Source organism: Cynocephalus volans, chromosome 2 (genome assembly GCF_027409185.1).
Source record: "Cynocephalus volans isolate mCynVol1 chromosome 2, mCynVol1.pri, whole genome shotgun sequence".
Lineage (NCBI taxonomy): Eukaryota > Metazoa > Chordata > Mammalia > Dermoptera > Cynocephalidae > Cynocephalus > Cynocephalus volans.
Window position 1 is genome coordinate 184,865,999 of NC_084461.1, and position 24,711 is coordinate 184,890,709.

At 48.9% G+C, this 24,711-nt stretch overlaps 1 protein-coding gene across 2 annotated transcripts in view; it reads left to right on the forward strand.

Moving 5' to 3' along the window:
- The window catches only part of SCARB1 (scavenger receptor class B member 1), a 76,116-nt gene extending 66,393 nt beyond the window's left edge, over window positions 1-9,723 (forward strand). The window contains exons 10-13 of one of the 2 annotated variants that reach the window (XM_063085871.1): window positions 1,026-1,077; window positions 1,961-2,107; window positions 5,248-5,376; window positions 8,803-8,890. In XM_063085871.1, coding sequence (XP_062941941.1) covers window positions 1,026-1,077; window positions 1,961-2,107; window positions 5,248-5,376 — 328 coding nt within the window. In that variant the 3' untranslated portion in view covers window positions 8,803-8,890. Of the gene's footprint in view, window positions 1-1,025; window positions 1,078-1,960; window positions 2,108-5,247; window positions 5,377-8,802 lie in introns of both variants that reach the window. The other variant, XM_063085872.1, reaches the window with a different exon arrangement.
- The last annotated feature ends 14,988 nt before the right edge of the window (window positions 9,724-24,711 follow it).

Genomic DNA, 24,711 nt, shown 5'->3' on the forward strand with positions numbered 1-24,711 from the left:
CCTTAACTTAATCACATCTGCATAGTCCCCTCTGCCTTATAAGGTCACATTTTCACAGGTTCTGGGATTAGGATGTGGACATCTTTGGAGGGCTGTTATTCTGACTACCACAGCTGCCAAGGTCCAGACCACAGAGACAGAAAGAGGAGCAGAAACCTGGACAGGGCTGGGCTTGGACACAGGAAGTTGAGGAGCAGGGAGGAATCTATGATGATCCTCTAGGATTCACTTCTGGGTGACAGTGGTGCCAGCCCTGGCACCCCAGGGACCCCAGGGGTAGAAATAGATGAGTGAAGGATTCTTTGGGGTACATGTGAATAACAATTAATAATGTACTATTAAAGTATTATTAGTACATATAACTAAGTATCAGGTGTCTTGCTACCTAGTGTTCCTCTGACTTCTCTTCTTGGCATGTAAGAGTGCTCTTTCTGTTCCATTTCCCTAGCATGTGGCTTCCATCCTCAAGGTTACCTGTGGTCTAAATGGCTATTGGAGCTCCAGCCATTGCATCTGCATTCCAGGCATCTGAAAAGGAAGAAGGGAAAAAGGGTTCACCTTCCAGCTGTGAAAGCTCCTTTTTAAGCAGCCCTGCTAGCCTTCCCAGCTATCTCACATAAGGGTTATTAACCAGAACTTGGTCTCACAGCGCCCCCTTGCTGTAAGAGAGGCTGAGATAGTCTTTTAATTGGGTGCATTGCTATCCTGAATAAAATTAGGGCTCTGTTTCTAAAAGGGATGAATGGTTATCAGATAGGTCACTGGCAGTCCCTGCCATATAGGAGATGTGAGTTTTTAATTTTAAAAGATTATCATCACATTGTCAAGTTACTCCCTACCAGGGAAGATTCCTTCAGCGTTCCACACTCGGCAGATCATTATACCTGTTCACCACGCCTGCACTAGTCGAGTAGTTGCAAATCAAATCCCTCCTGAACCCGGAGCTTACAATCACATGTCCAGAGCTGTATGATGTAAGACACTGCAGCAAAACTTCTCACCTGCTCTGTCCTGCTTCTTTCCAGACAAACCGGGAAGATTGAGCCCGTGGTCCTGCCACTGCTGTGGTTTGCAGAGGTAAGACCGGGTTGGACTTGGGGTCAGGTACGGTAGTGAGGAGTCAATGTGGGTATTTGAGGCAGGGAGCTGTTTGTAAAGAGGGAGGGCTGCGCCAGGGCATCTGGACTGTGGAACATTGTGTATTAGGATCTTCACACTGTCGAAGCACTTTATGAAACGATCACTTGAGATGGGGAAGACAGGCGCTGTACGAACGGTAAAGTCCCTGGCCCTGGGTGTAAAAGAATTTTGTTAATGTGCATGAGCACTTCTCCTGAGAGAGGCGAAGTGGTTCTCAAGGTGTCAGCTTTCACTTGAATTTTCTTCTCTCCCAGCTTTTCAGTATTCCTTCTGGCCTACCTCGTTTTATTTTATTTTGCTTTACTATTTTGTGTTTAATTTTAATTTTATTTTTCTGGCCTACCTCGTTTTAAGTCAGGGTGAGCTAATGGCCAGGACAGACCACCTCGGAATGTCAAGTTCACTCCTAGCTCACAGCCGGTCGAAGTGGGCTGGTGGGAGGCGGAGCTTGCTCCACGCTGTCATTCAGGGAGTCCGGGCCTTTTCCACCTTGAGGCCCCGCCCTCCCCGAATTCAATGGGCGGGGAAAGATGGAGAATCACTCCCACCTCACATTGGTCAGAACGCGATCACATGGCCCTGCCCAACTGCAAGGGAGTCTGGGAAACTGGTATTTTCCCAGATAACTAGAAAAAGGTAGTCCTGCTGGTTCCCTGGAGGACGCAGAGGCTTTAGCCAGGGAGCTGGAGTCGGTGCAGGGGTGAAGGGTCACAGGTGCAGGGGTGAAGGGTCACAGAGGCAGGCGTCGCGGGGTGGCATCTGCGCCCAGGCCTGCAGCCTGAGGCCGCAGCTCAATTCGCTTGTCGTTCTGCCTCTGTAGAGCGGGACCATGGAGGGCGAGACGCTGCAGACGTTCTATACCCAGCTGGTGCTGATGCCCAAGGTCCTGCATTACGCCCAGTACGTCCTCCTCGCCCTGGGCTGTGTGCTGCTGCTCATCCCGGTCGTCCACCAACTCCGGAGCCAGGTAAGTGGCCGGAACTGGCAGCCCTTTGCTTGCCTGCTGGGGTCGGGGTTCTCGGGTGGGATCTCCCAGCCGCCCCCAGCCTGGAGCCCACCCCGGTGGCGGCCCTGCGTCTCTGCGGGGGCGGGGCGGGCACGCTGCCAGCCGGCGCTGCATCTCACATCTCTTGCATCCTGCGTCGCCACTACTCTGCCTGTCCTGGAAGGCCGGGGACCTTCCCTTGGAGGGGCTGCAGGTGGATTTTGAGTGAGAAGACCTGGTATTTGAATCATTTGCTCCTCAAGTCAGCACCTGCTGGATGCCGGGCTGTGTTAGATGCAGGATTGCAGAAGCTAGCAAGACGGTCGAGGTCCCAGCTCAGGAGGAAAGGGGGGCTGGCATACTAGTCTGGGGACAGATGAAAACCAGTAATAAATAAGCAGGAAATATAATAAAGATGATAGAAAACGTGATGGGCTAGAGCCATGGTGTCCAATAGAAATACAATGTGAACCACGTGTGTGATTTTTAAATTTAAATTTTCTAATAGCCACAGGACGTCAGAAGAAACTGGTGAAATTCATTTTAATCACACATCTGATTTCACTCAAATATATCCAAGATATTAACGTTTCAACATATAATCAGTATAAAAGATGTCTTTTTGCATTTTTCATAGTCAGTCTTTGCAATCTGGTGTGTGTTGTACACTTACAGCAGGTCTCAATTCAAACTCGCCCCATTTCAAGGGCTCAACAGCCATATGTGGCTCCCAGACTGGACAGCACAGGTCCAAGAGGGTTGGGACAAGTATAGATAGAGTGTTAGGAAAGAATCTCTGAAGAGGTAGAATTGAAGCCTAGATGTGAATGCTCGGGAGGTGCTCAGCACAGAGCCACAGAAAGAATGCTGCAGGTGGAGGAAGGGCTAGTGCAAAGGCCCCGAGGCAGGGACGGGAAGGCACACTGGACGATCAGGCAGGTCCAGGGTGGCTGGAGAGGACGGGGGAGAGGGTCAGGAGCAGGTCACACCCCGCCCTGTACTGTAGGATGAGCAGCGTGGAACTGATTCTGGGAGTGAGGGGAAGCCCTTGGAGGTTTTTTTTTTGTGTCGTTTTTTTTTTTTTTTTTTCGTGACCGGCACTCAGCCAGTGAGTGCACCGGTCAGTCCTATATAGGATCCGAACCCGCGGCGGGAGCGTCGCCGCGCTCCCAGCGCAGCACTCTACCAAGTGCGCCACGGGCTCAGCCCTGCTTGGAGGTTTTTAAAGAAGGAGCCACTAGATCAGCTGCTGTGTGGCACATAGGTTCTTGGTTGGGAGGGGCGAAAGCAGGGAGACCAGTGAGGAGGCTCAGGTGAATGAGGATGGAGGCTGAGTCCAGGGTGGGGGCGGCTTATACTAGGAAGGGAGCATAAATGGCAAAAACTCCAGCCCTGGGACTTTCAGCCTGGAGAAGCAGGAAGAAGAGGGGGTGACAGCAGATACCCCTTCTAGGCTTGGGGTCATTCATTCAGTCACTCATGGCATTAACTGGCAAACATTTGCGGAGGGACTTTATTTTGTGAGGCACTGTGCGCAGGTTGGGGGATATGGAAATGACCACAACATGAGGTCTGGAGACCAGGGGCAAGGGAGACCTTTAAGTAAGTCCCTGCAGTCATGTGATGACAAGAGAGCTGTGATCCCAGGGCTGCAGGGGCAGTGGAGATGGCTGAGCAGCTGCCCTGGTAGGGGAGGGGATATTGCTCACTGGCAGGGAGTTGGGAAAGGCCGTTTTTGAAGGCAGGAACCAGAAAGTCACCCACTCAGGTGGTTATCCTGGGGCCACAGGCCATAGGCCTTGGTGGGGTGTTAGGGCCACCTGGCTCCCCTGCTGGTCTTTGGGTCATCTCCATCGCCTGCTTTCTTGGTTCACTGTTGGCAGATCAGCTCTTTCTCCCTCCCCCTTTCTCAGAGGAAGCTTGTGTACGTGCTTGCATACATGCTTGCTTGCTTGCTTGCTTGCTACGGTGATGACAAACCTTCCCGGGCCCTTACCCTGGACTTTCAGACCTGGAACCCGACTTTTCTTCCCAATCCCCCATCCTCTGGGGCAAAAGGCTTCCACAGTGTGAGGTGGCATGGGCAGCCAGATCTTGAGCCCCCATGAGGGTTGGGTCTAACCAGTCCTGTTGGGTGCCTCTCTTCTCTGTCGCTGCCCCTGTGAGAGCCAGGGCCCAGCTGGGCTGTGACTCCAGCGAGCAAAAGGGAACTCCCTACAGTTTCTTGACTGAATTATGTGGAGAGGGCAGAAGGGACCAGAGGCAGGCTCCCAGCCCTCAGGTACCGCAGGTGTCCACTAGTGAAGACGCACACAGCTGCATATGGGGCTAGGCCAAGCAGGAGGCCGGGACAGCCCTGGCCCTCCGTCCCCTTCTGTCTCTCTCCTAATCATCCATTGGAAGGGGGAAGGGGAAGGAGGTTGAGGAAACACAGGATGTGGAGGCACTGGCTAGGGTCCCCTTCCCTGCTCCCCTCCCCAAATCAGTGTCCCGCCCCTGAATCCGGTAAGAACACTATTATTTCTATTGACAGTGTAGTTCAGGCTCCCCTTCCTGCAGGTTTCATCAGAGGCCAAATGATTGAAATGTATCCCGTTATGTATTCTTTTGGCTTAGCAGGGTCAGGTTTTATCTTTTTGTCTTGATTGAAAAAGAGAAAAAAGAATTGCATGCTGGTAAACTCAACCTATTTTAATTTCTCTTCAGAGAAATTTTTCTTCTCAAGTCATTCTTTAAAAAAAAAATCAAAAGTATTTTAACAAAAAAAATCTCTGTTTCTGGTCCATTTAAAATGCCACCTGCTCACTCCACTGATTCTCGGCCAGCTGACCCTGCCCACCGGGTCTCCCTACCACGTTGCTACTGTGGCCTGAATTTTCAGGTGGACGGATCCTTTTAAGCTTGGCCTGTCCATCCTTCTGAGCCTGTTTCCTGAAGATGCTTTTATTTCTAAGGGCGACAGCTCCCCAAATCTCAGCCAACTCCAATCATTCAGGGTTGTTGGTCTCTAAAATTCTGCATTTTGCCCGCCTCCTCTTTGCTTTTTGAAAATCAAAGAACCGTGTAAAAGCTTTTGTGTTTGGCTGCAACGTCAACTATAAATTAGCTTGGTTATCTTCTAGGAGAAATGCTATTTATTTTGGAGTAGTAGTAAAAAGGGCTCAAAGGATAAGGAGGCTGTTCAGGCCTATTCTGAAACCCTGATGACATCAGCTTCCAAGGGCACTGTGCTGCAAGAAGCAAGACTGTAGGTGGGTACCAGGTAACGTTCCAACACCCTGCCTCCCCCCGCCCCATAGTGACTAGAATGCTGGCAGCTCAAAACACTTGCAATCCTACATTCCTTCAACCTAAACTTCACCTGGAGTGTCTACAGACTGAAAATACGTATTTGTATATTTTGCTTTTGGAGAAACTGCCCTTCCTATGTTTCCAGTGAATGGCAGTTTCTTTGATCCCTGTGGGCTGGTATGTTATTTGCAAGGTTGTATTAGGAAGGCAGGACAAGGTTTAGGCCAGCCGTTTCTCAAAGCTCTAGTGCAATAGACTCCCCTGGGGAAGTTTGCTAAAAATGCATATCCCTGGGCAGCCTCCTGGAATGAACCATTGTGGGGCCCAGTAATCTGTATTTTAATTATCCCCTAAGGGAATTCTGGTGTATGTGGTCCAGAGATCCCTGTTTGAGAAACTTTGGTCAAAATCTGGAATGACTGACCAAGAACAAAGAACTTAGTTTGGGCATCAGTTGAGCACCAACTATATATCCAGGACTGGGCTTGAGGGTAGGGTTGCCAGCTTGGGCACAAACCAAAAACCAAGAAGCAGCAACAGAGGAGTGGCCAGTTAAATCTCGATTTCAGGTAAACAATGAATAATTTTTAGTATAAGCGTGTCCCATGCATTTATGGGACACGCTTATACTGAAAACCTATTCATTGTTTATTTGAAATTCAGATTTAACTGGGCATCCTGGTTTTATCTGGCACCCCTACCTGCGAGAGAAGTAGACTATTTTCTTTGGCGGTTCTGTTTCCTTGACCAGTTTCCTTTAGGGTTGAGGTCTGGGGAGAGTCACATCCAGGGTTGGTGTCCCTGCCAGAGGAAGTGACAGGCATGCAGGCCCTATGATTTGGGGTTGGGCACGGGTGAGTCGATCTACGGTTGTGCCTCTGATAATAGCTGCTATTTTAATTTCTGAAAAATGTGCCACCCTTGAGAGCTTCTGGGTTTTAAAGAGCTTTCCTGGAGCCAAATTACAGAAGCAGGAGCTAGAGCCCTGCTCTCTGGGGCCAATTGGCTGTCTCCAGTTCGCTTCAATTGCCAGGGCTGGAAGAGGAGATAAAGTGGCAAATGCAAAGGGTGGTTAGGGGCGTGTTTGCATTGGCAGGTGCTGCCAGTCCTGCAGGGAAAAGGGAGGGACAGCTGTGTCCCCGCCAGGCTCTAGGGGCTTCTGTTTATCTGGGAGTAGCAGGGCAGGTCTGACCACATAGGGGCTGAGCATTAAGATAGGACCTTCTGAGGACAGGGCGTCCTTACTGGTCACCCCTTTCCTTCCTTTTTGCTGAGGATTCCTCCAGGACACATTTTGGTTGTGTACAATTTGGTCCCACCGGTGTCCCTGCCTCCTTCCAGCCATGACTCCGTTCTGCAGAAACTTGCTTGGTGTTCTCGGGGTGCAGGATGGGAGGTCCTGAGGCGTAGAGAAGGGAGTTACTCACTTGTAGCACAGACAGAGCTGGTGGTTGGGGGGCCAGAGCCCCACAGCTGCACCACCTGGACATGACCAGGATGTCCTGCCATATCCCTCCCCACTAACTAAAACAAAACAAAACTGGAGTCTCCTCTTTATTTTGCTAACAGAATCCAGTTTTCAAGTTATTAAGGAAGTATTTGACCTAAAGAGATTCTACTCCCATGCCTTCTGGAAGGCGGCTCAACCCCCACTCCAGATGACACCCTCAACCCCCAGTCGTGTATTTGGGGACTAAAGCATTTTCTAGTGGGCTGGCTACAGCCTGGGGGACAGGCACCTGGGAAGTGGCTGTCAGCCCTGCAGACCTGAAATCTCTGCAGGCAGCCTCCATCCCTTGCAGAGTCCTGTTCTGAGTTTCTGGCCTGGCTCCCTTCACCCTGCAGCGGGTGTGGGGGTGGCCCCAAGGGGCTGCCTTGCTTGGGGGGAGAGGGGGGAAACAGGGCCTCCACGAACCCAGGAGGGTATTTTTATATGGATAGGAAAAAGACAGCCCCTTAGGACAGATGACGCCTGCTGGAGGGCAGAGGACTTGGTGAATAGTGCCCTTGTGCAGTGCTCAGCCCAGACAGCTGTGCAGGGTGGACCTTCAGGGAAATGTTCCTGGACATTTTTTTTTACCTTCTCATAGATTCTTCTCCCATTCTAAGTCCTCTTTCCTCAGTTAAACAAAAGTGGAAGGTAGGAGGAGGAGGAATCTGTTTCATGTTTTGGCCTCTCGGGGGTTTGTTACATGTGTCTTTCCTGGGAAAGACCCGGGGTCCTTTTACAGCCTGGGGGTAGTTTCCCCTTTTTACTTTTGAGTGAGACTTTGTCAAGTCATGGATGTTTGGGCCCACATTGATTGCTGAGGTTCTGGCCACCACTGGTGTCCCAAGCTGCCTCTTTGTAGTGGTATGGGGAGACGGGCTGGTCTCACTCCACCTGGCTCAGTGCAAGAAACCTTAGATCTGTCCCCAGAGGGGGAGGAACCAGGAGTCCCCCCACCCCCTAAGCCCTCTGTCTCCCTGCTGTCCAGGTTTGTGAGCAAGCATAAGTGGCAGGAGCGTTCAGGGGGTTTCCAACCCCAGTGAGGCAAGGAGGACTCTGCTCTTCAGGGGAGGGCAGGCAGGGGGCTTCGAGGGACAAAGAGTCACCCCACATTCTTATCATCATAGTTATCTTTATTTTTAACTTTTTTAAGTTGAGAAATTTTAAAAAATATATAACCAGATAAATGATAGTATCCGAGTTCCCTCTCGCCTAGATTCAACAATTAGTTATTAACATTTTGTCCCATCAGTTTCACCTTTTTCCTTTATGTCCTTTGTCCCTCTCTCCAAGTCCCGCTGTCCCCTGCACCCCCAGAGGCAACCACTGCGAGGAATTTGGCACGTGGCTTTTTTCCCCCTGCACATCTGTATATAGGCACCCATGGACAATAGGTGATTTTTAAGCATTGGGTCTAAGTGGTGTCATGCTGCATGTGTCACCCTGCGGCCAGCCCTCCCGTCCTCGTGTTGTTTTTGTGAGCTGTCCAGGTTGACATCGTCCTATGACTGCAGTTTAAAAATGTGTTCTGTCGATGGACATTTAGGTGGTTTCCAGTTTTTCTGTGTTAACAGTGTTGCCCAGAAGCCCTAACGCCTTGCTCCGCCTTCTCACTGTCTTGGCAAGTCTCTTTGGGCCTCAGTTTTTTGGGCCCTTCTTGAAGGGGTGGAGGCAGAGCCAGATGGCATTTAGTGAGGCCAGGAGGCTTTTGTCATGACATTTCAGAAGTCTGTAGGTCACTCCAGCCTTTTCTCTTCTCGAGCTTGACAGATGCTGCTGCAGGGACGGGAAGCGGGAGGTGTCTGTGCTGGTGGGGATGTGGGTGCGGGGACAGGGGTGGGACCGGGGTGGGGGGTGAGGGCCAGGTTTGGTAACCCAGCTTCCCCTTTGTCCACAGGGTCCCAAAGAAGCTGTGAGCCAGCCAAGCCTGGCGGCTCAGCCGGAACAGCTCCCTGGCCCCTACAACCCGCTTCTTGAGGACTCTCCCAGTGGACAGCCCGCCAGTCCCAAAGCCTGAGCCCCCCGGTTGCCACACAGCTGTCCGCACACATGCACACATGCCCCTGCACGTGTACACACACGTGTGTACAGGCATGTGCAGACACACTCAGGGATGGAGCTGCTGCTGAGGGGACTCCAGAGGAGACTCATCAATAAGCACTGTTTTGGAACCTTCTCTCCATGTGACCCACAGGCCTGACCACAGGTGCTGTGGGCATGGCGTATCCTCCCTTGGGTGAGCCTGGCCCATCCCACACAGGGCCCAGGTGCTTGACGACATATACCACCTGCTTCCCTCCCTGTTGGGCACAAAGCACTGTAGCCCCGGCTTGGTAGCTTGCCTACAAAGAACACGCCATCTGCTCCACCGTCCTGGAATCCCAGGCTGGGAATGCAGGCACAGGGCCCTGGCCAGGAGCTGTGGCTATTGTCTGCCTGCCTTGGCTGGGGCCGTGCGACTTCACACAGGCCTCAGAAAACCATGTGGCACAAGACACGCCTGCACCAGCCCCACAACCTCCCCCACCATCTTCCACCTCCCCGGAATCTGCACAGACACCAGGTTTGGGTCACCACACTGAGCTGGCCACTGCCTAGCTGGGGTGGTGGCAGGCTCAGCCCTGACCTGTCACTCACAGTGTCCCTCAGCTTTTAGGGGCCAGGGTGGAGGTGGAGAGGCCTTAGGGGCCTGTCCTCCCCTAGCCGAGTGCCTCCCCCGTCACCCTCTGCCTGGTGCTCCTGGTCCCTGGGGCAAGCCCTCTTCTCTTTTCTACCTTGAGAGAAATGAGTTTTGTTATCTTTTAAAAATAATTCACTATGGAAGTAATAAATCTTTTAAAAAAGTGAATGCTTGAGTCTGTGACAGCCTGTTTGCTGTGGGGGTGGTGAGGGGTGGGGGTGGGGGCTTCCCAGGAGTTCTGGGCGATTCTTCTCTTGTCAATAGCTCCTTTCTGATGGCTGCCAAGAGCGTTTCTCAAGGGGCTGATCTGCAGACTTGCCTTTCTGTGGATTTTAAATTTCAACTTTGTACCTTTTTAAAATTTTGTGTAACTATTCCATGAATACCGTTCTTGTTTAGAAGTAGATCCAAGTCCTTTTTGGCCACTCCTCTGGGCCCCAAGGTATCCCTCTTGTGAGGTGGAGCCTCTAGAATGTTTTCTGAGTATTTACATACAATTCGAGGTACCTGCAGGACATAGTAGCATTGTTCTGGGGCTTTGCTGTTTCTTACATAAATGGCAGAAAAGAGTACTGGTTAAGACGGTGGACTGGAGCCACCTAAAAATTTTCATCTTAAGTTTAAATAGTTGCAATGGATGTACTGTCATTGACATTTAAAAATAAAACCATTTCATCACTGTTTTAAATGTGCCTGATAGGATCTAAATACAATGGTGAGATGATACTGTTGAACATTTAAAAAAAATACATGAGCAAGCTCTTTTATAGTTAGAAATTTGATGCCTTTTTCCCCCCTTGAACTTGTATTTCCTTTCTTCTCCCCCCCAATTTTATCTAAATGTTATATATTTGATGCTTTTTCATTTTTTATTAATCACTTGATTGTACTTCTCTGCAATATAAATATCTGTATAAGTTGGAGTGAACATTTTTATTATTTCTTTTGACCAGAAAGGTTAGTTTTTGGCCTGGTGTCTTAGTCTGTTTGGGCTGCTATAGCAAAATACATAGACTGGGTGGCTTATACAACAGACATTTATGTCTCAGTTCTGAAGGCTGGGAGTCTGAGATCAAAGGACCAGCATGGTGGGTTCTGATGAGGGCTGCTTGCTGGCTTGCAGCCGGCCACCTTCTATGTCCTCACAGGGCCTTTCTTCGGTGTGGGGAGAAGGAAAGAGAATGACATTGGTGTCTCTACTTATAAGGACAAGAATCCTATCAGGGTCTTACCCTTATCACCTTGTTTAATCATAATTACTTCTTCAGTGTTCCCATCACCAAATATAGCCAAACGGGGGGTTAACAGCCTTAAATATAGGAATTTTAGGTTGACACAGACATCCAGCCCATAACATCTGGATTGCCATTCAACTATAAAGACACAATTGATCAGAGCAGTGTCACGTTTTTGTTTGAACTTGTTTTGTTATATATACACCAAAGGAATAAGGCTGGCTGGTTAGCTCAGTTGGTTAGAGCACCACTTTGTAACACCAAGGTCAAGGGTTTGGATCCCTGTCCTGGCCAGCCACCAGAAGAGAAAAAAAAGTCATATCTTCTTGCTATTAAAAAAATAAAATTTTATTGAAATGTGTGTCCTTTTTAATGTGTTTTATATATTTTAAGATTTACATAAAGTATATTTGTGTGTGTGTACGGTTCCATGAATTTAAACACATGCATAGATCTAAGTAACTACCACTATAATTAAGATACAGAACAATTTCATCATCCCCCAGAATTTCCTTGTGCTTCCCCTTTAAGGTGAAGCCCACCTCATGCCTAACCTCTGGTAGCAAGCTAGTTTTGACTTTCCAGAAGGTATGTCTGAAGGTGGACCAACAGCAGATTGTCCACCTAACTGGAAAGATATCTCGAGGCCGAACAACAAAATAGGCCATTTTATGGAATGAAACGAGGAACTTTATTCCAGGATAACTTACATACAGGGTAATGGATCAGGCAGACAGCGACCCAAAGGCACATGCCAAGCTTCTCTCTGTGCTATCTCAAGGCCAAGTTCAGGTTTACACAGGCAGTTCATAAACAAGCTTAATGTAACTAGCTCCAAATGTTGATGCAGGTGGCCAGGCTGTCTTATTGCTGCACTGGTACTTAATCATTCCTTCTTTACAGTCAGCAGGTTGTTCCTACCAATTGTTCAAACTACCTTTTCTCCTAGTTACTATGTAACTTTATGGGCAAATCTCTCACAAATACATAAAAAGCTTATGGTAAGGGCCCAAGATGGAGTCACTCATGCTCACAGTCCCATAAATGTCATGAATAGAATCGTGCCATATGTAGCCTTTTGAGACTGGCTTCTTGCACTTGGCATAATGTCTTAAGAGTCATTCATGTTGCTGCACGTAGCAATAGTTCGGTTTCTTTTGTTGCTGAGTAGAATCCCATCGTATGCATATACCACAGTTCTTTTAGCCATTCACTGATTGAAGGACATTGAGTGTTTCCAGTTTGGGGCAATTATAAACACAGCCTGCTGTGAACATTTCATGTGCAGATTTTTGTGTGAACATATCATTTTATTTCTCTTGGCTATATACCTAGGAGGGGGATGGCTGGGTCAAATGATAACTGTAATTTTTTGAGGCACTGGCAGATAGTTTTGGTATTAGTTGGACCGTTCTGCATTCCTACCAACAATGTGTGAGTTTTACCACATACTCTCCATTTTCAGTTTTAAAAAGTTTTAGTCATTCATAGTGGTACCTCATTGTGGTTTTGATTTGCTTAGGAACATGTCTCACAAGGAGAGGAGCTGCACTTCCTCTCCTCACCTGCCTTATTCACATACCCATGAGCAACTATTGCCTGTTGCCGGAATGAGAGCAGTTTTGTCATGAAGACTGTGCGGAGAAGCCTTGTTTCATAAATAAGTAGGTGGTAGTGGAATTTTAATGCTCCTTCTGAGTAATGTGCAAAAATCATCGAGCGATTTGTCACCAGAAAGTGTACCGATCTGTCAGCTGACAAGTCCATTTGACCTTTCTCCAAATTTGTAGAAAGCAGCAAAATGGAAACCACCAACTTGCAGAAGAATTTATTGCCCAATCTTTTGGTTGATTCTCGAAATCGGTATTTGGGAGTGTCCCTTGGGTGGGGGCCAGAGGTCAGGGAGGGCCCTGCCTGCCTGCCTGCTGTGGAGGGATGGGGGCCCAGGTCTAAAGACCCACAGGCGACAAGCTCCTGTGAGAGGCCAGGCCTAGAGACGGTCCCTTAAAACTCCCCTTGTTTGTTCACAGCATCCCCCCACTTTACTTATTCTATAACCACTGTTAGGAGTTTCGACTTATCTGGGTGTAAGCCACATCACAGACACTTTTAACTTTTGCATTCAGCTCAGAAAAAAAAAAAAAAACCTGCTCATAAAAAAGAAAGAAAAAAAGCAATCTCCATAAAGCGTTCTGCCGGTGTGTGTGTGTCCCATGTGTCTCATTGTGTGTGAACATCTTGCTTCTCAGGGTCTTTCTAAGGTTTAAGTGGATTTGTTCTTAGGTACAACCTCGGTCCCTAAATCCAGCCAACTCCTTCATCTGGGCTCAGTGAGGAAACCACCATCTGCCCCAAAGCTGGAGAGATGGGCTACAGGGACACCCTGCAGGACACCCCTGCACACTTCCACGTGGCATCATCCTAAGGCATTCTCAGGGGTATCTTTGACTCTGAGGATTTTCTTCTCATGCTATCACGTTGGACCCCAGCTGCCACCTATGATGTCACTCTGCTACTTAATATTTTTCTTTAATGTGACTCACATTTTTCACTTTAAGAATTTTATTTGAAAAGGAAGGCAACTGGGCCGAGCCCGTGGCGCACTCGGGAGAGTGCGGCGCTGGGAGCGCAGCGACGCTCCTGCCGCGGGTTCGTGATCCTATATAGGAATGGCCGGTGCATTCACTGGCTGAGTGCCGGTCACGAAAAAGACAAAAAAAAAAAAAAAAAAAAAAAAGAAAAGAAAAGGAAGGCAACTGTATCCATGAAATTATAGGTCTGATGGGCAAGTACTATTTCCCCAGTATCCATTAGAATAAATCCGTAACTATTAAAGTTTAAAGATGTTTTTCTAGGTACCACTAAACTGCCTCCTTCCCTGGAGAACTCTGCACTGTCCTACTCTTGCGTCCTGTACTCTCCCTTCTTCCCACCCTGCCCTGTAGAACAGCTGTTACCCCTGCATGGATGGCTTCCCTCCTGTCTTACTCAAAAACTCAATTCCAGCCATGTCCTCTCCTCCAGGAAGCCTTCCTGATCACTCCTGCTCGCTCAGCTTTCCCATCTTTGGATTCCTGGGGCACTATGTACCCTAGTTGATACGAGACTGTTCTAGGATACTAGAAGTCCCAACTTCCGTTGCTGTAGTCCAAACCTCCAAGGACCTGTAACGTAACCCCTGGTACCTGCCATTGTGCTGGGAACTGGAATATTCTTAACTAAAATGGTTACTTGCATTCCTTGGCTCACTCACATGTCCATTCTTTCAGCAAATACTTTTCTTTTTTTTTTTAAATATGACCGGTAAGGGGATCTCAACCCTTGGCTTGATGTTGTCAGCACCACGCTCAGCCAGTGAGCTAACCGGCCATCCCTATATAGGATCCGAACCCGTGGCCTTGGTGTTATCAGCACCGCACTCTCCCGAGTGAGCCACGGGCTGGCCCTCAGCAAATACTTTTCGAGTGCTCACTATGTGCTAGGCACAGGGGATACCACAGTGGACCGGACGCATGGCCCCTCCTCTCAAATAACTACAATTCTGCCACTTACTAGCTGTGGGACCCTGGACAAGTCACACAACCTCTCTAGAACCCCGGTTTTCTCCCTTTTGAAGAGAGTGAGTCAGACCTACTTTGCAGAGAGGTGTAAGGTCAGCTGAGATGGGGGAAGTGCACAGTGAATGCGTAATTGATACCTGCCACACAGGGTCAGCGTGGAGCTCACAAGTGCTGATTGCCCTGTGTGATGGGCCCAGGGCTGGGGACTACTCAAGCCCATGGCCCTGGAGACCCTCTGGTCTCACCTGGAGGTGCTGCCAGTCTGGTCTCATGCGTTCTCCATGAGGTGGCCTGTAGGGTCTTTCTGAAATGTAAATCTGTCACAAAGTTTATCCTTGCTTAAATTGTAGGCGCTTTTCCCCACCCTAAAGATAAAGTCCCCCCACCCTCCTGGGTCCCTTCCCCTCATCTGGCTGCAGTGCTGGGCTTCTGGGCAATTCCAGAATCGGCCACTGGGGGGCAAGCTATGCACACGCGTTGCTGAGAGGCCTGGTGTCCTAGAGGTGCTGAGGTCACATCCTGTTCCTTGAATTAAAGGAATTGATTTTAAATTGGTCGCTTGTTACCCGTGGTCCACAGGCTGCCATCCCTAGAAATTGTATTTTATGTGTGTGTCTGGGCTTTTTATTTTGGGAAGCATTTCCATAACAGTCTTCAGATTTTCAAAGTGGTAACCCTCTCCAAGGGTCTTGGGAGAAAAAGTGACATCCCCCAAATAAAAAACAGGGTCACGTGACGTTTGCTCTTCCTTAGCGTGTAATGTAAGGGTCTCTGGCCTTGGAAACAGGCTAAGCGTTGAGCCCTGCTCTGCTCAAGTTGCTGGGCAGCCTTGGAGCAATTCAGAACCTCTCTGAGCCTCATGTTGACCCCCCATGACACGGAAGAGAAGATCGCTGCTCCGCGGACCTCTGAGAACCCCTGTGAGGGTGGAGTACAAATAGAGGTGTGCGCATTCTCTAGGGAGCCCAGGATTGTTGTAAAAGCTCTCAGATGCTGAGCCTCTGAGATACCTACTGTGTGCAGAGCACTTGCTGGGCACTGAGAGGGAGTCAAGTGCTGAAAGCTCTGTAGATATTCATTCTTCATGTTGCTTCATTCAGCAGTGTTGTTTGGGTGCCCACTATGCGTCTGGCACTGTTGTATGTGTTAGGAGTTATTTGGGGTCGGGTTCCCCAGAAAGAGACACAGAGGCAAACATTCCTGGCCAAGAGGTGTTCCAGGAAACTGAGCCACGTTCCTTGCCTCTGGAGAGGTCGTATCCCTGGCTTTTCACTTTCTAGGTACCCTAGTACCTGTCCTTTGCAGTTTGATCTTTGTGGGGGAGCATTTGGTCACTCTGTCTCCTTCTTTAGGTTGTGCGTGCAAATAAGTCTTCGTTGAGTAAATGAACGACTGACCGGGGGCGTAGCAGGGTTCGGGGTGGGGCTCGGGGTACGGGAGCGCGCAGCACCCGTCTGGGGCCCGCCGGAGGCCGCGAGTGCAGGCCTCTGCCGCGAGGGGGCGCTGTGGGCCCTGCCTCGCAGGGCAGCCCAGGTCCAGATGCAAAGGCCTCGGTTGCTCTTGGGCTTTTCGTCTGCCCCAGGGGCTGAGCAATGGCTGTTTTGTGAGGCTCTGGACATATTAATAGCAAAAAGTGAAAAGCTGACGATCGAGGCCTGCACAAACGATGCTGTCTTGTATGTTTATATTTAAAAAGTTAACAGTTTCCACACATGAGAATGCCACATAATATATTTTTGTGAAGTAAGGATTTGCAAAATTCTTAATGAACAATGTCCAGAGAGGGCAAGACTTGTTAATGGGAATTGATCACAATTCTTTTAGTCTGAACAGTGAAGCTCTAGGGCAGTACATTCAACGTCATCTCCAAAGTCTGACTGGCGGTGTTCTAGTGAATGCAGGGCCCTGTGCAAAAGGCTGTCATTGGTCCCCCAGGGATGGCACAATCCTGATCAACACTTTGGATGCCCAGGAGATATAAAATCTCAGATGCTGGCCATACCAGCCCAGGCAGGCCAGAGGTAGGCCCTGGTATCCTGGCTTCCTCTCCTGAAACAGATGGTTATTAACATTAATTGAGCATTTATTGTGTGCCCTGCATTATTTGGAACCCTTGACATGTGCTCATTTAATTTCCATCATAACCCTGGTAAGTCTTATACTACCATCATTCCCATTTTATAAATGAGGAAACTGAGGCACAGAGAGGAGAGGTAATGGTCCCAGGTCTTATGGCTGGTAAGTGTCAGAGTCTGGATTTGACTCTCAGCAGCCTGGTCCAGGACATGTGTACCTAAGTGCTAATCCACCCGTCCCCTCATTGTCTGGTACCAGGACTTATGGATGTAGCTGGCAACCAAAGACTCCCACTATCTCTTTTCCTTTCTGAAATTGTACTTGGGGGGCCAGCCCTGTGGCTCACTTGGGAGAGTGCGGCGCTGGTAGCGCTGAGGCTGCAGGTTTGGATCTTATATAGGGATGGCCGGTGCGCTCACTGGCTGAGCGTGGTGCAGACAACACTGTGCTGAGGGTTGTGATCCCCTTACCGGTCAGTAAAAAAAAAAAAAAAAAAATGAAACTGCACTTGGGAACCCAGCTTAGAAGAACGCCGTTTCCAACCAAAGGCAATAAGTACAGACAGATCCTGATTCTGGAGATTCCAAGAAGTCTGGGAGAGGAAAGGAGGTTACAAGGGTCATTTCCCCCAAATCCAATCCCAACTCCGTCTAGAAAGAGGCCCTGCATGCCAGGCGTGTGCCCAGCCACTCCGGAAAAGCCCCCAGCAGGGGAGCATCCAGGCTCATTCCAGAGAGGTCGAGTATGGGAGGGGAATAGAGGGGTAAGAATAAACACGTCTAAAAATAGAGCTTGGCTCTCCAAAACCCACAACAAAATATGAGAGAGAGGGCAGAGGAGCTGGGAGGGAGCCACCCGGGAGTGTGGCGGAGGCAGGAGTGAGGCGCGCTGCCTCGGTGTGGGCTGTTTCTCTGTCGTTCCTCTCCGAGGTCCCGGGAGCCAGGCTGGATGGAGGTCTTCGGGGTGAAGTCCAAGTGGCAGTATCTTGAAGCCCGTAGTCATGAGCATTTCCAGATTTCATGGCACATTTGCCATGGAGTCTTAGCCACAGCAAACTTGACAACATGCAGAAGTCCTCGGCTGAGGCAGAAGGGAGGCCTTTAAGATGGAGCTGTTTTTTTTTTTCTTTTCCTGCTTTTAGGAACAGATGTTTGAGCAACGTTGGCCATGATGTACATTTCAGCAAACTAGATCTCATTTACCTCCTCAGCTTCCATTACGAAATGGGAGTTCCACTCCCCCGGGGGAAAACAGCTCAGCAGATGGATCGGAACAATGTGGTGTGGAAGACATTAAGCCATAGGCTGGTGGTAGGGCCTGCGGTGGTTTTGCAGAACTGTACAACACCCTTCTGGTCTCTGGGATCTTCCCTCTGTTTCTGTGACCCACCCCATCTGCTCTTCCCAGGCCGCAGGAATTTCTTCCATTTCAGGGGCCAGGGACTTTCAGATTAGACACTAGTGTCTCTGGTCCTGCTTTGTGGTGTGCTTGGCTCTGTGGTCTTTCTGCCTGTGGCAGCAACAGCTGCCTAAGGGAAGGACATGGTTTCCCCATGATATCAGCCTTGGAGATTAGGCTGACAGCAGGGTTCAGAAGCTATTCTGTGTGCTGGAGAGGCCTGGATTTACTGTGTCCCTCACGCAAGTCACTCTGATCCCTCTGTGCCTACTCCCACGTCCAATGGAATGGACGTCCACTCTCATGTCCAACAGGAATTCTAATTCCTGCCTCATCTATTTCACAGGTTCTCATGAGGATCATAAAGAAAGACATTTTATGTACTTTAGGCTGAAAATAGTTTGAAAAGATTTTCAAACGTATGATAAAATACTCTTGAAACCAACCCTAACATCCAAAACCAGTTTATCTAAGTACGTACGTGGTCTAGGAGAGCTGAGCTGTAATACCACACACCACCAGGAGGTGCCGCTGTCAAGCACACACGGGCATTCTTGCAGGTGTGAGTCGTGTGGATCTCCTATATCGTGTAAAACTAGCTTCTTCAAATAGACGGATACGTGTAGATCTGTGGAGGTAAGTTCAAAGCCTACAGAACCAGCAAATGATGTAATTAGGCCCAGCAGGCTGGTGCGTATTCACTGAGAGACAGGGTGGCTTCAGTGGCAAGCTAAAGGGTTAAGGTGTGCCCTTGCCCAAAAGCTTGGCCAGAGAACAAGTGGGTGCAGGTGGGGGGTGAGGGTTGCCGATGCTTTGCCTTCCCAAAGTGGCAGCTTTTCATCACTTTTAAAGGTACACTGTTGGGCCGGCCCGTGGCTCACTCGGGAGAGTGTGGTGCTGATAACACCAAGGCCACGGGTTCGGATCCCATATAGGGATGGCCGGTTAGCTCACTGGGTGAGCGTGGTGCTGACAACACCAAGTCAAGGGTTAAGATCCCCTTACTGGTCATCTTTAAAAAAAAAAAAAAGGTACACTGTTGACATCATTATTGTTAAGACGGAGATGACGACATGCTCAAGTGTGAAAGCGAGGCTGTTAGACCCGTGGTTAAGGAGTGCGGCATTTTATGTGTTGGGTTCTGGGCTAATGATGCCCTTCCCTTTCCTCCAGCCCCGGCTGCCTTTCCATGATCCGAGAACCTGGCTTTGCCTCCTGTCATGCCGACCACTGCCTTATGAGAATGCAGGATCGTGTTGTCAGACGTTCCAGTTTTTTTTTTTTTTTTAAACAATAGAAGATGGTTTTTCAAAAATGTGAAATCTCCTGAGTTTTAATTATTGGCAACAGATTCCAATTTAAAAAATACTATATGGGACAAATGCAACAGTCTTGGACAGGACTTAGTCTGTCAGTTTTTGAGCAGTATTTGTCTTTGCTTGTTAGTTGTGTGATGTACGTGTTAATGCCTGAGGCTATACACCCCTTTTTGGAGGTGTGTGGGTGGGTGTTCGTCATCAGCCAAATTCACTGAATGTGTTTATCTTATGTTCAAACAGGGTTAAACAGATCCTACTTTGGGGTTTGTAAATGGTGACAGCTAAGACACTAGCTGCTAGAGTCAGACGGAACTGAATTTGAATTCTAGGTCTACTGTTTACTAGCTGTGTGACTTTGGGCAAGTCACTTAACCTCTCTGAGCCTCAAACACCTCATCTGTAAAAGTAAGGATAATACAAATACCAATGTGGTAGTGATTAGTAGTGTGTACAACAACTTTTCTAACTTTCACCTTCTGGGCACATGGGAGGATGGCACTTCCTGGCCCCCTTGTGGTTGGGGAGGACCATGTGACTCATTTAGCCAATGAACTGAGAGTGGAGTACCACTTGTGTCACTTCTTGGGCTGCAGCATTTAAATGCTGGTGTGAGAGGCTTCAGATCTCTTTGTCTCTCTGCCATGGTGACGGGCAATGTCTGCACCATTGGCTGATCCATCACCTTGGGTCCCAGAATGAGGACTACACGGAGCAGAGCACCAAGCTGACTTCTGCAGCATAAGCAAGTGATAAGCCTTTGTCATTTTAAGCTACTGAGATCTGGGGAATTGTCTGTTACCACAGCATAACCTAGACCACCCCGACTGACACAACCCACCTCTGAGAGTGTAGTGAGGATTCAGTGAAGTCACCTATTGAACAGACTTAGCACGGTATCTGGCACATGGCAAACACTCAGTAAATGAGGTCATCCGTGGGGTCATCTCCCCGGTAAAGGAAGGGCCTCAGACTAGACTAGAGGGTGCTGGTGGCCTATAGACTTGCTTTCTTTTGGCTCACGTAATTTTTAAAGAAAAAAACTAAAAACTGAATTAGTGGCCAGTATTTAAAAATCAAGGGATTTCATATAAAAATCTGCATTTCAGCTACTTTTGCAAAATTGGAAGATCTGGCTACCCTGGGCTTGCATTCCTGCCTGGCAGCTGTCCTGCCGGGTCGTTGCTGTTCTGAGAAGGGATGTATTTTGTGTGTCCCTGTCCCTGACTAGCCTTATGCATTAAATGCTGCTGCACCCTGCTGGCATTTGAGCTGGCAATCCTTCATTGATCCTGAACTCTTCCAACAGGCTTGTTCTAGAAGCCTGGTGGAGGGCTGTCTCGGATCAGCCATGCGTGGACCCCCCTCCTATCATCTCACAGCCCAGGAACCCCTCATTTCCATTCTGCTACCACTTAAGAGTGATCCCTGAGTCCCATTTCTTTATCTGGAGAAGCAACATGGAACAGTGGGGAGCAAAGCAGATGGAGAGGAGGAGACCGAGGCAGTAATAACAAGAAGGATGATTGTGATTAGCTGAGTCATGCCTCTCTCCCTAACGAGGTCCATGCCCTGATCCTTGGAACCTGTGACCTCACATGGCAAAAGGGATGTTACAGAGGTGATTGTTAAGGATCTTGAGGTGGAAGATGACCCTGGATTATCCAGATGGGCCCTGTGACATCACAAAGGTCCTTATGAGAGAGGCAGGAGGGTCAGAGTCACAGGAGGAGATGTGAGCATGGAAGCAGAGGTCAGAGTGATGTGCTTTACAGATGCAGAAGGGGCCATGAACCAAGGAACGTGGGCGGCCTCTAGAAGCTGGAAAACGTAAGGGAACGGATCCTCCCCAAGAGCCATGAGAAAGAACATTGCCCTGCCAACACCCTGATTTTAGAACTTCTGACCTCCAGAACTGTAAGAGAATAAATTTGTGTTGCTTGTTATAGCAGCCACAGGAAGCTGGTATAATGGCGTCAGGGACGGTGATGATGGCTAACCCACCTGTGCATCTGAATGGACTCTGTGGCTGTGTCAAGGTCCTGGCCTGATGCACATGCCACTGACTGTATGAAGTAATTTAGTCTCAATAACCCTAGGAAGGAGGCACTATTATCATCTTCCCCACTCTAACAGTGAGAAAACTGAGGCACAGAGAGGGTGAGCCCCTTGGCTCAGGTCACACAGCTAGTAGGGCTCAGTGTGGACTTGAACATGGGCAGCTGGGCTTGAGAGTCTGCCCCCTGTGGCTCTTACTGCTTCTTATAACAAAATGTCAGAAGCTGTCTACTTTCTTCGTGCCTGTGCTGTGCTCCCGTGTTTGCCATGTCCCCAGGACCTCCTCCTCAAAGCCTGTTTCCTCTGAACTTTGGAGAATGTTTCTTCCATGCTAAAGGACCCAGAGGAGTTGCAAAATGGGATTTCCTCCAGGCGGCCCTTACCTTGACCTCCCTGCCTCTTAACAGAATTAATTTCCTGAAAAAAAAAATCAATGCCCATCCCTCTGCACTAAATATTAAACTGCTTTGCAGGACTGGAGCTGGCAGGCTATTAATTGGTGATGGGGGTGAAGTGCCCTCTGATTTTTAGGATAGAGGGAGGGATCCAGGGGATGGGTGGAAGATCAGCTGATGCCCTGAACTCCTCGCCTTCCTGCCACCTCCCTGCCACCATGCTGAGCTTTGTCATTGAGGAGGCAGGACACACAGGGGCCCAGCTATCCATTTGTCTCCCCTCATTTGCAAGCACTGAATGAAATCGTTCAGCGTTTCCCCGACAGGGCAGAATGCAGCAACTCCAAATGAGCTATTTATGGGCCATTTTTTTCAGCATTACTTGCATATTATAATTAAGAGATAATGTCAGTGGAATAGAACATTGTCACCGGGTAATGGTCTCCTGCTGCTTCCGAAATGTCAAGGCAAAGTCACAGCATTTATCAAAAATAAATGTTGGCGGGAAGACGCGACGTTTGTTTTCGCAGCAGGGACATTAATCCCAGGACAACGATATAGCAGTGTCTTTATTTCTCTTCTCCGAGTGATGGATGCCAACGGATGATCCTGTCTGATGGATGAGGGGTCTTGCCAGTGTGGGGGAGGCCAGCTGGGGCAGGGGCACCAGCTGCCTAGCTAGGTGGTGACGTTTTGATTAGGGTTGGCAGGAGGGTTCTGGCTGCCCTTGGCCACAGCCCTGTATCAGCAAATTCACTCTCCACTGATGCATTGAAGGAGGCCGCAGGGTGGGAGGTGTCCTGGATCTGATTGGGCAGGGCATTTTTTGCAGCTGGTGGCAGCCCACTGATTGGGTGGGGACAGGGCCGACAGTTGGCAGGGGGTCCTTCTTTCTGCCACCATGTTGGTCCATTGGGAATCGGGCTAATGATGAAGTGGCGTACCCTTGGACAACCTCTGTTTCCACATCACTACCCAAGACAGAGCCAGGATTGGAAAGGCAGCGGAGACAGGCAGGCACCAGTGACTCCTGGTGATCTGGGACATCCGACTGCAGAGCAGTAGAGGGACCTCTGCCTCTCCAGGCAGCGGCATGGCCGGGCTTAATTGCATGCTTGGCTGACATCTCTTCCACACCGCTGCCCCAGTGATCTTTCTCAAGTGCAAATCTGATCATCTAGCTCCCGGCTGAAATCTCCTGGGCCCTTCAGGATAAAGTCCCAACTCTGAAATGGAGGGCACAGGGTCCTGTGTGATCTGGTTCCAGCAAATCTTTGCCAACAACCTTGCAATTCTTCTAAGCAGTCAGGCTCTGTCTGCCCCACCCCTCCCCCTACAGGGCCTTTACCCTTGCTCCTTCCATCTGGAACACCCTCCTCCGCTTCTGCCTGCACACAACCCTCAGTCTGGCTATCTTCTACTTCTTCTTCAGACCATCATTTTGACAACTCCTCCACCAGTAAGCCTTCCCTGACTTACTCTTTCTCTTCTTTCTGAGCTATGGGCTCCATGAGGGCCCTGCCAGCAGTCCTATTGCTGGATACAGAGTGTGTGCTTAATGAGTATGTGTTGGAACAGCTGAATAAGTGAATGAACAGACAAAGGCCTTTTATGTGAATTTCTATCCGTTATCTGTTAGCAAAGTAATGCTGCATAACAAATTGCCCCAATCATCAGTGACCTCAAACAATAAGCATTTATTTGGCTCATGCACCTGCGGGTCAGTGATTGAGGCTGGACTTGGCTGGGTGGTTCTTCTGTCTCAGCTGGGCTTACTCACATGTCTGGGGTGGCTGGCTGTTGGCTGCTCCAAGGTGGCCTCAAATGAAATTGCTGGAAGAGCTCTGCAGGCTAGCCCGGGCATGATCCATGGGGATGGCAGAGGCAGAAGAGGGCAAGGATATTCTCTAGTCTCTTGAGGCCTAGCTTGGGTCTCATGTATTGTTACTTTTATTGGCTAAACCAGTTACAAGACCAGTCCAGATTCAAGGGGTGGGGTATGAAATTCACCTCCTTGGTGAGAGGAATTGCAAAGCCACATGGCAAAGGGTATGGGTACAGGATGGGATGTAGAACTGGGGCCTTGCACACACTCTATCAGAGAGTTTAAGTCAAGTTCTTACAATAAACAGTACAGTGGGCATCCAAAAAGTGCTGTGCAAGTACAGCGATTCTTCTGATGGTGACAATGGTGATGGTATTTGTCTTTCTTTAAAATTATGGCAAAATACACAACATAAAATGTATCATCATAGCCATTTTTAAAAGTACAGTTCAGTAGTGTTGAATATATTCATATTGTTATGCAGCCATTCTCCAGAACTTTTTCATCTTGCAAAAGTGACTCTGTACCCATTAAACAACTCCTCATTCCTCCCTCCTCCTAGCCCCTGGCAACCACTGTTCTGCTGTGTGTCTCTATGAGTTTGACTATTCTAGGGACCTCATGTAAATGGAATTGTACAGTATTTGGGTTTTTTTGTCACTTAGTATAATGTCCTCAAGGTTTATCCATAGTTGTAGCATGTGATAGGGTTTCCTTCCTTTTTAGGCCGAATAGGAGTCCATTGTGTGGGTAGACCACATTTTGCTTATCTATTCATCTGTCCATGGACACTTGGGTTGCTTCTACCTTCTGGCTATTGCGAATCATGCTGCTATAAACATCAGTGTACAAACATCTCTTTGAGACTCTATTTTCTATTCTTTTGGTGTATACTCAGAAGTGGGATTGTGGATCACAGGTGGTGTGGTTTCTAGCCTAGTAGGAAAACCCTGGGGAACATAGACACTGACCCATGTGATTGACAGAGCAGTGGTTAATTTGGCAAGCTCCCTGGTCAGACTGCTTGGTTTGGATCCCAGCTCTGCTGCTTCCTAATAGTGTTTTCTCAGTCGAGTTGCCATTCTGAGCCTCAGTTTCCTCCTCTGTGCAATGGAGAAATGCTAGTATCTGTTCATAGCGTGAGGACAAAGTGAATCAGGTGCTTAGAACAGTTTCTGGCCACTGCGAGTGTTCCATAAATAAGACCATGTGTTGTTTCCCAATGATCTGTGTCTTTGACATGGCCCTAGCCGGCTATGGGTG